This window comes from Sturnira hondurensis, unplaced genomic scaffold, assembly GCF_014824575.4.
Source record: "Sturnira hondurensis isolate 20B ecotype Veracruz unplaced genomic scaffold, ASM1482457v3 Scaffold0011378, whole genome shotgun sequence".
NCBI classification, from domain to species: Eukaryota; Metazoa; Chordata; class Mammalia; order Chiroptera; family Phyllostomidae; genus Sturnira; species Sturnira hondurensis.
The window spans coordinates 8,354,227-8,363,860 of NW_028084009.1; the positions used below are offsets into that span (position 1 = coordinate 8,354,227).

A 9,634-nucleotide genomic window follows, 5' to 3' on the forward strand; every position below is an offset into this window, starting at 1 on the left:
TCAGTTTCCTCCCCGGGGAGGCTGTGGGCGTGGAGACGAGATGGCAGCGGTCTCACATCTGGCCCCAGGTGTGGCCCTGTGGACACTGTCGGCTCCTGGCCCTCCCGCACAGGATGCTGGCTGTGAGCCGACAGACCCTCCCTGGAGGGGTCTCCTCTGCAACCAGGCACTGGCCGCCTGATTTCCCGTGTGGCCACCACAGGCACTGCAGGGGGCCGGGGAGCGTGCGGGTTCCTGGGCTCCAGCCACTACGAACTGACCCGGGCCCTCAGATGCAGCATTTGACTGGCTCCTTGGGGGAGGGTCTTGCAGCCACTCTGCAGGGGGGGCAGGTGGGGGCGGGGATCCCCGACTCACAGAGGTAGAACAAGGCTGGAGGGCAACCCTGGAGGCACCCTGCTCCTTAGAGGCACCCAGGCCTGCAGACACCTTCAGGGGCCCCTGGCATGACTGTGAGTGGCCACCGAGGTCCAGCGGGGGGGCCGCAGGACGTGCTTCCGAAAGGGGAGGCCTGCAGACTGCGCTTGTGGCCTGGAGGCCAGCAGGTCCCACAGGTGACGGGATGGCGGGGCGCAAAGTCAAGCTCTTTATTTCACGTTTTACTCACAGCCTCACTTGTCTTTAAAAAAAACCATGAATGACATTGTGCAGACACTGGGCGGGTTGGACCCCGGGGGACACCAGGGATGACCACCAGGGCAGCCCGGTGGTGGCCGGCTCGCAGCTTGCTCTCGGCACTCAAAAGAGTGTTGAGTCAGGCCCTGGCCAGGCAGCCTGGGGGGAGTGTCGTCCCAAGATGCTGAGGCTGTGGGTTCGATCCCTGATCAGGGCACAAATAGGAAGCAACCGAGTGCGTGAATAAGTGGAACAACAAATCGGTGTCTCTCTCTCTCTTTCAAATCAATAAATAAAAATTTTTTAAAAGGTTTTTGAATCAAGTTAGGAGTCAAGGGAGAGAAGCTTTCAATTGGAAGGCTTTACATTAAAAATAAAAAGCTGCAGTTTCTGGTTTCCCTGGGAAAACCAGGAGGTCGTGTTGGGGAAAGGCAGAGTCCATGTCCACGTGACAGTGGCCTTGGGGAGGTGCGCCCCACTCCCCACCACTCCCTCTTGCTGCCCCGACAGCAGGCTGTGAGCAGCCTCGCACCAGCTGCCCCTGACAGGGTGCTGCCAAGCCCGAAAGGCCAGTCTCTTTGTCACCCAACCCTGGGAGGGGCTTCTGGAGGGGGGGGGCAGTGAGCAATTCTGCTGGGACCTCAGACAAGCCAGGGACAGATCCTGCAGGGCTCAGGGACCTCGGTCTGCCCGTCAGAGAGGCTCGAGTACATCGACTCGGCCACAGTGAGGTCTTTCACTGTCCCTCTGGGAACACTGTCTGCGCACACTAGTGTGCGATGGCCCCACGGGGAAGGGCTAACCCCTGCACAGGTGACGGCGGTGAGCATCGACCATGGAGGCTAGGGTGGCCGTAGGTGCCCCGGTCAGCGTGGTGCAGAGCCTCTTGCAGCGTTTGGGGGTCCCCTGCTGTGTGTGGGGGCTCCAGCCTCTGTCCCAATGCTTTCCTCCTGTCCGGGGCCTGATGGCCACCTTGGCAGGCCTCCGCACCATGTGCCAAGGGGACTCAGCGCCTAGTGGTACTGCTGGCTCCTGTCTCTCCTGGCGGGTGGGCCTGGCGGGCTGTCCCCTGGGCTGGAGTGATGGGCAACGAGGTGGGTCTGGTGGGTGACTGGGGCCTAGGCCAAGGCCAGTGCACACCAGGCCTCCTGGCGCAGGGCCCCCCCGAGGCCAGCCTGGGGGCCCAGGGCTGTGGAGGGGAAGGTGAAGTCCTCAGGCTCGAACTTGAACTCCAAGTGGCTGGGGGCCAGGGGCTCATCCGTCTGGCTGGAGGCCTGGAGGGAGGACAGGGGAGGCATGGAACGCGGGGCCCCACTGGCTCATGCAGGGTCAGGAGACCTCACCCTGGGGGGTCTCCGTGCTCCTGGAATGGGGTGGGGGTCCCCTTGTGAGCATCAATGTGATCAAGGGCAGGGCTCTTGGTCCGAGTCACCTTTAGGTACCAGTGACCGGACGTGTGGCTAGCCCTGTGCTCCCAGAGAGGCCCGAGGGGGCTGTGACCTGGCCAGGAGGTCACAGCTCCCCGAGGAGGTGCCTGGGAGGCAGCTCTGGACGCCTGCCCACCCCATCTGCCTTACCTGGGAGGTGACACTGGGCCCGGGGCAGGTGGGGGACGTCAGGCTGGGCTCTGGTTTCAAAGTGGCCGCTGCATCCTCAGGGTCAGGGACAGAGGGCGGCCGGGAGGCTGAGCCATTCCCGGTGGGCCCTGGGAGGAGGGGAGGAACGCTGACGGATGCTGTCACAGCAAGTGAGGGGGGAGGGGCTGCGGGGGCTGCTCCAGTCCCTCTGGCCACCCCCCCCACAGTGGTCTCCGGACAGAGTCAGGGTGTTTGCACTTCAGGGACAGCACTTGCACCATGTGAATCTCTACTGGTGGAATGTGGGGCACCCATGGGGAGACCGTGAGCCCACGGGAGGGGCCGGGGGCAATCTCAGGGGCTAGAGGTCGTCTGGGCGGGCCCTGCCCCCGCACCTGAGGAGCCCTTGGTCTTGGCCACGCCCTTAGGCTTCCGTTTCCGAGTCTGGATGCTCTCCTTCCTCATCGCCAGGGGCCGGGGCACCTGGCAGAGACAGTCTGGGTGGGCGCGGGTTCCTCTCCCCGCTCACCCCAGGCCCCTGCACCACCACCTGCCCGGCAAGTCGCTCCTGGAGCCCAGGTGTCCTCACAGCCCCGAGGGGGAGCTGCGGAGGACCCTGATGCCCTCTCTGAGGTGGGAGGGGGCGGAGCCATCCCCCCAGATGGGGGGTGGTGCAGAGGCAGACCAAATGTCCAGACGGCGGTGGACGGGCCTCAGCTCCGTGATGAGCTTCAGTGGGCCCAGTGTGCGCAAGGAACAGTATGCGGTGGGGTCCCCTGTGTAAGAGGACCAGCCCCAGACCCCCCCAGAGCCCCCCCCCCGCCTCCTGCCGCCCCACCCGGCCCCACTCACCCCGTGCAGCTTCCTGTACAGCCCACAGGCGTTGCACACCGGCTCGCCGTCCGCGTTGCGCCGCCACAGTGTGGTCGTGGTTGTGCGGCAGTTGGTGCAGCAGAGGCCGGCACGGCGACTCGAGGACTGTGGATGGAGGAGGCCAGTGTGACCCGGCGCTGGGCACTGCCGGAGGAGGAGGGACGCGGCCCGGAGGGTTTGGGGACAGCGGGCCAGGCCAGCCTCAATTTTCCCATCTGTCAGCCATCTCGAGGACCCTTCCCTCTGCAATGACTGCGTGTAGCCAGCCTGGCTGACCACCCGCTTCCCCCAGGCTGTGTCCAGCGGTCAAGGGCACAAGTCGGCCCCTTCAAGTGGCCCGGGAGAGGACGTGGGGGTCTGTCAGGAGCTTCCACACCAGGCACGAGCTCCCATGAAAACCCAAGTCCCGTGGATGGGTCTCCACTGGAAGCCTGTGGCCACAGCCTCACCTTGGCTGGAAAGCAGCTACTTTTACTGGACATGGGCCCCCCTTCCCCACCCCCCATCTCCCTTCCATCGCCTCTTGGGGCCTGGAAGCTTGGCACACACAGGGTGCCCCACAGAAGGTGGTCTGCACGCAGAATCTGTACACTTGGGAAAACAGGCCCCCCAAAGCATGGGACCTGGCCCCCTGACCCCCGGGAGTGCCAGGGGACACCTGCAAGCCATGTGTGAATTGCTTCACAGTGAAGACAGGTCCAAGGGAAGACACGAGACCGGGGGAGGTGAGGGGGTGAAGAGAATGAGCAAAAGGAAGAAGGACTCACGGACTCGAAAATGGCGCTGTGACTGCGGGGGGAGGGGTAGGCGGGTGTTGAGTGGTAATGGAAAACATATGATAAATTATTTTTAAAAAGAAATGGGAAATTAAACTAAAGTTAAGAAAATGGGGGGGGGGATAACTGAAAAAGCCCAAAGCGTTTGCTTGTTGACCTTGCCCTCCCCCAGAATCACCAGACTTGATTCACAGAGGGGAAACTGAGTCTCAGAGATGCTGAGGGCCCTGGTGCCCCTCGCATGGGCAGAACCGCCCTCTCATCAGGACACGTGGTGGGGACACGTCGCCAGGCCACCGACTGCCTTCCTCGCCCCGCTGGGACTGGCAGCCCCCACCCCGCCAGGCTGCTTCGCTGTGTTTTATTTTCTTTTATAGTCTGTTTTCTTTTCCCCCCCAAAAGTGAAACTTCAAAGACTGCTGGCTGCAGCAGGCCACGCCAGCTCTGGGACATCCAAGGAAGTCAGGGTGGGGTGGCAGGGAGGGGGCAGCGGCAGGAGGAGCAGGGGCGCAGAAAGGCCCCGAGGGACGGGGACTGCGGGAAGACAGGAAGCCTGCAGGTCCCACTTACAGCAGCCCCGAAACGTGGCTCTGGTTTCAAACAGGGCCCCTGGACCTCTTGGACGTGGGGGACGTGCCACCGATAGAGCCTCGTCCCGGGGGCTCAGGGCACACTTCACACTCCATGGGGACGAGAGTCCAGGAGGCGAGGCGGGGCCTGTGAGGCCCAGTCAGGGTCCGACTCCCTCAGCAAGCAGCCAGGCTGCTTCTAGGTGCTGGCACCAGGGCCTCCACAGACCGGTAAATCTGGGGTCCCCCGGCCTTGTCTGTGGGCTCCCACGTTGGTGGGGGCGGCAGCTGGGGCTGTGACACCCTGGCCCCACGAGCAGCCTGGTGGGGAGGCCCCCGGGGGTGGCTGGGGGCGAAGGTGTGCCCCCAGCCTGCCGGTGACTAAGGACAGGAAAGGCATCACAGATGCCGCCTGCCGGGCGGGGGGCAGGTTGTCCCTGTTACGTTCCCGTGTCCTTGGTGACGAGCTTTCAGGGCTTTCGTGATTGTTTAGAAGGTCAGGGCGGGTTCTTCCCAGATAGGCCCCTCCGGGGACACAAGGCCGGGCCCCACGCAGGGACGGGGACACACTGAAGTGGGGGCCAGTTCAGGGCCACTGGCCCAGCCCCTCCGTAGCGGGGAGCCCTGCGGATCGGGCTGTGGTCTCAGGACCCTGTGCAAGTCCAGGTTTCCATGTGTCCCCACCAGGACCAGCCACAGGGTCTGCCCTCCCTGAAGGCCAGTGGGGCCCCCCGATGCCAGTCAGAGTGAACCCCGAGGAGCCTGCTTGGGGGGAGACGGGGAAGTCCCCGACCCCTACCTACTCGGCAAACAGACTCAGGTCTGTGAGGGCCTGGATACAGGGGTGGCTGGACTGTCTGCCCTCCGTGGCCCGTGGCCTTGGGGACGTGAGCAGTCCCGCGGGGCACTCCACCTTAGCAGGCATCTGAGTCGCCCCATGTCGCCCAGACTAGCAACAGAGGCCTCCGCAGGCCAAGCGCCCGGACCTCACTGTCCGCAGGGCTGGCCAAGGCCCCGGTGTCCTGCAGAGGTGGCTCTTTTAGCCTTGGGCGTAGGCGTGGGGACAGCTCCTGACTTCGCCTCCCGGGGCCTGGGACGGGAGACCCAGGGCAGGGGGCTCAGCATGAGGGGGACACCCCGGCTGAGTGGCCAGGTTTGCCGCCTGCCGGCTGTGAGCCCAGGGAAGCGGCCCCCCTGTCTGAGCCCCGAACCTGTCGCTGGCTGTCGTGAGGATACAGGTCCCAAAGCTTCAACAGCAGCCCCATCCACCCCCCTGCACGCCAGAAATTTTCTGCTGGGGGGTGAGCCCTGCAAAAGGTGGGGACACCTTCCTATCCTTGTGGCCTATGTGTCTGGCACTCTGTTTTGGGCCTGGGGCCAGGAGGTCTGGGTTGCAGTCCCCCAGGACCCTGTTCCTCAGCCTCATTTTCCCCACCAGTGAGGGCCACACCAGGTACCTGCCAGTACGGCACATGTGGGGCGGGTAGAGGCACGAACGCAGGGGCAGAGAGCAGAGTGTGGGGTGCCGTGGACTCTAGGGGCCCGCTCTCTCCGAGTGGCACAGCGTGGGTGGGGACCCACAGGGCCCGGGCTGCAGGCCTGAGCTGAGGGAGAAAACAGCGGCTACCTGGGAACGGCCAGACCTGGGCTGCCCTGCTTCTCGCCCGCCCAGTGTGGGACTTGGGGCAGGAGCCTGCTGCTCCCATAGCCAGGGGTGGGGAGCTGGGGGGGGCCTTCTGCCTCCAGGACAGTCCTGCAGCTGGTACCGCCAAGCCCAGAAAGGCGACCATGCAGGCTGGCTGGGCCGCCCCACAGTGTGGGCCGGAGAGCAGCCAGGCTCCACCCCTGCCAGGGCCTGACGCACCAGAACCAGCGAGAACCAGTCAGAACCGGCTGGCTGGCTGCGACAGGGCTCCTACAATGGAGCGAGCCCAAGAGAGCCAGCGAGCCGGCGAGTGTTAGGCCAGCGGGTGCCGCACCCCCACCGGGCCTCCGTGGAGCCACCGCGGCCTCGCCGCCTGAGACAGTTTGAAAACCGAGCAGGCCCTCCACGTATTCACAAAAATAAGTGAAGGCCGAAATTTGCCCGCGGAAGGGCAGAGCACAGTGACTTGTGGGGACTCTGCCCCACCTGGGCAAAGGTCCGGCTCACAGTCCCCAACTCCCACCCAGCCGCACGACGGAAGGAACCAAAAGTGAAAACAGAGTCGGCCCTGAGAACCACCCAACGACCCTGGTCCTGGTCCCGTCCCCACCCCGCAGGGTCCTGCACGGAGTGCTCCCCCGTCCGGGGGCAGCAGCAGCCCCCCCCTGCCCCCCCCCCGTGACCTCAACACAGCACCACTCTCCCCTCCAGCCCCGCCCCCCAGCTCCCGGTGCTGTCACCACCCAGTCAGACAAGAAGCTCTCCATTTCCGTCACCCTGGGGGCCACAGGGTGAGCTCCCAGCAGCTTCTAGTTCAAGAAGCAGGTCTTTTGTCCCTTGTCACCACGCCAGGCTGGCGCTGTTATCCCCACCCGCCCCGCCTCCCCAGAGAGCTCCCCCCTCACGGGCGCCCAGGGCTCCAGCAACCCCCAGACCCCGGCCTGCGGGACTGTGGCGCCGCCCTTGGGCCCCCGCAGATCCCAGGAGTGCCAGCCTCCTCCTCCCGGCGGCCCGCACTCACCAGGCGCTTCTGGGGCCGCACGAGCGGCCTGTTGACTCCGTTCATCTTGTGGTAGAGGCCGCAGGCGTTGCACAGGTAGTGGCCGGTGCCATCGCGGCGCCACAGTGGCGTGGACAGGGCCCCGCAGTTGACACACTCGCGACCCTCGCCGGGGAACTCCTCCAAGAAGTCAGACACTGCGGGGACAGGCAGCGCGTGGGGCCAGGCTCTGTCCCTCCCTGGGGCTGGAGACCGTCTGTAACGCTTTCTCCCTTTCAGTTGCGCCTCACATTTGTTTTCTTACAAAGTACATTTTATCTGATTTTAAGATGACAAGCAGGACAGTTTGCGGGAATTTAAACACTCCTCGGGGTTGGTTTAACCCAGTGTGGAGTTCCATAATTTAAACCTCAGGGAGGAAGACAGGGGAAGGGGCCCGGCACTGAGACCTGTCACTTTGATCCCCCGGGGAGGCAGGCGCGTCCACCAAGGCCTTGTCCTCTGTGGAGCAGGAGGATCAGAAGGGCTGGGGGCAGAGATCCTACAAGGACTAGGGGCCTCACTGTTGGCGACCGTGGGAGGCAGCTCAGCTCGGCCTCCGTGGGCACTGGGGTGGAGCACCCAGAACCCCAGAGACCCCAGGCTTGCTGGGCACGGGCCATGCAAGGTCAGGGTGCGGGGAGAGCAGGGGGCAGGGCAGGGCCAGGTCATCTCCTGGCCAGGGTGGGCTCCCGGGGCCAAGCCACCCGCTTCCTGGGGCCTGGCGAGGAGGAGAAGGAGGTGGCCGGACAAAAGGCTGCCCCGTGGCAGCAGGAGGGGTGACTGGAGGGGGCCCTGAGGGCAGCAAACAGAGGCGTGGCCCTGGGTTTCTGGGTTTTGGTCACGGCCATGGGGTGAGAAAGTGTCAGTGACCCCAACTCCACCAGAATGGGGTGGGGTGCTCTCTGCTTTATGGCCCTGGAATCCGATTACTCAAATTTATAGCAGGGCAGCATTGGGACCAGATCCCGCCGTAGAACATGTAAACATTCCAGAACAGAAACAAAGGTGGCCGTTCAGTTAAAGAAACTGGCGTTCTGAACTTCATAAAGTCCCTTCCCCAACTTCTCATAACAATGTTTAACAGGTGGGCTGTAAATTGGCACCATCCAGAATGAAAGGGAAGTGGACTGTCCTCGCCTGTCTCCGAGGGGCGTGGGGAGGCTGGGGCCGGACCTGCCTTGACCCCCGGTTCTGGCCCCCAGGGCCTCGGCAGCTCTGCGGTTCCCGGAGCAGGTTGCGCCCGGGAACCCACGAGGACCCCGAGGACCCGGCACTCACCCAGCGCGGCTCTGCGGCCAGGGAAGCCGGCGGGGCGGCCCTGAAGGCTGTGCAGGAGGCCGCCCTCGAAGGGTCCGGAGGCCCAGGGCGGGGCCACCTCGGCGCTCACGTAGGCCGGGTACGCGGTGGGGTACGAGGCGCCTGCAGGCCGCCCGAGCGGGCTCGGGTACTGGTCGCGAGCCAGCAGCGCGCCCTGGTAGGTGCCGCCGTCCCGGCTCCCGGCGCCACCACCGCCGGGCCCCGGGACGCTGTGCGGGAAGGAGAAGCTGGTGGCCCCGGCCGGCTGTGAGGCCGGTGGGTGCGGGCTGCTGGAGCCGAAGGCCGATGAGTCCGCCGAGGCCGCCTGCGCCCAGCCCGGGTGCGCTGCGAGCGCGGAGGGCTGGGGACCCGGCTCACACGTCGGCAGGTAGGGCAGCATGGAGGGGACGCGCGCCGGCGGCACGAACACCGGGGAGGCGGCGCCCGGCGCGTGCAGAAAGGCGCCCGAGTCGGCGTAGGCGGCCTGGCCGGGGCTCGGGGCCAACGCCAGACTCTGGTACATCTTCCCGGGGGCGGCCTTGACCTGCGGGGAAGAGGCACGGGCGTTGAGGTCCAGGCCGCTGTGTGCCCCCACCACCTGGTAGGTGCTGCCCCTCGGACGGCGCTCCCCACTTCCTAGCCAGGCCGTTTTGAGGACGGGTCCAGACCCGTGGGGGCAGGACCGCGAAGGGCAGCCCCGGTGCAGCCAAAGCGCGGAGCTCACCTCCTCTACTGTCCGGGCTTTCGAGGTTCCCAGCGTGGGATCCGCGTGGGCTTTGAAAAAGCGGCGGGTCAGGCCTCAGGTCCGCAGGGTGCAGGGCCGGGGCGCTGGGGCTCCACGGAGCTGGGAGGAGGCATCAAACCGCGGGGGAGCGCGCGGCGACAAGCCCGGCTGGGGCTTTCACCCGCTCGTCGCGAGGCCCCGAGGGCGCGGCGAGCGCGGTGGGCGGGTGACAGACGGTCTGGAGACTGGGAGCCGGAGCCTGCTCGGTTCCGCAGGGAATCCCGGGCCCTCCGGCCGCCCCGCCCCGGCCCGCCCCCGCCGCGCCGCCCCTTCCCTGCCCGCGCCCTGCACTCCCTCCCGGCGGGGTCAGCGCTGGGGCTGCGGCCGCGACGCCACGTGACTCGCGCAGGCCGGGCCCGCAGGGCTGCGCAGGGAAGGCGACGAGGGCGCAGAGCGCTCGGCACCCGCGCTGCGTCCCAGCTAACGCAGGCGACAGTGGCCGGCCGGTGCCCCATGA

General features: G+C 65.8%; 1 protein-coding gene across 1 annotated transcript; it reads right to left on the reverse strand.

The window, feature by feature from the left end:
• Window positions 1–615: 615 nt before the first annotated feature.
• On the reverse strand, window positions 616–9,355 carry GATA5 (GATA binding protein 5). The gene is made up of 7 exons (XM_037060030.1): window positions 9,118–9,355; window positions 8,376–8,937; window positions 7,077–7,252; window positions 3,045–3,170; window positions 2,588–2,675; window positions 2,193–2,320; window positions 616–1,889 (listed from the first exon to the last, which is right to left on the reverse strand). The coding sequence occupies exons 2-7, from the start codon at window positions 8,914–8,916 to the stop codon at window positions 1,734–1,736; spliced, it is 1,215 nt and encodes a 404-aa protein (XP_036915925.1). The 5' UTR covers window positions 8,917–8,937; window positions 9,118–9,355; the 3' UTR covers window positions 616–1,733.
• Window positions 9,356–9,634: the final 279 nt, after the last annotated feature.

What these genes read in the sequence shown, in the direction of transcription:
- GATA5 (XM_037060030.1), bottom strand. Translation starts at nt 8,916, where the DNA reads ATGTACCAGAGTCTGGCGTTGGCCCCGAGCCCCGGCCAGGCCGCCTAC. An exon ending in TGCGGCCCCAGAAGCGCCTG is followed by an intron (nt 3,171 to 7,076) that starts GTGAGTGCGGGC and finishes CTCCATCCACAG; the next exon opens with TCCTCGAGTCGCCGTGCCGG. An exon ending in CAAGACCAAGGGCTCCTCAG is followed by an intron (nt 2,321 to 2,587) that starts GTGCGGGGGCAG and finishes CCCTCCTCCCAG; the next exon opens with GGCCCACCGGGAATGGCTCA.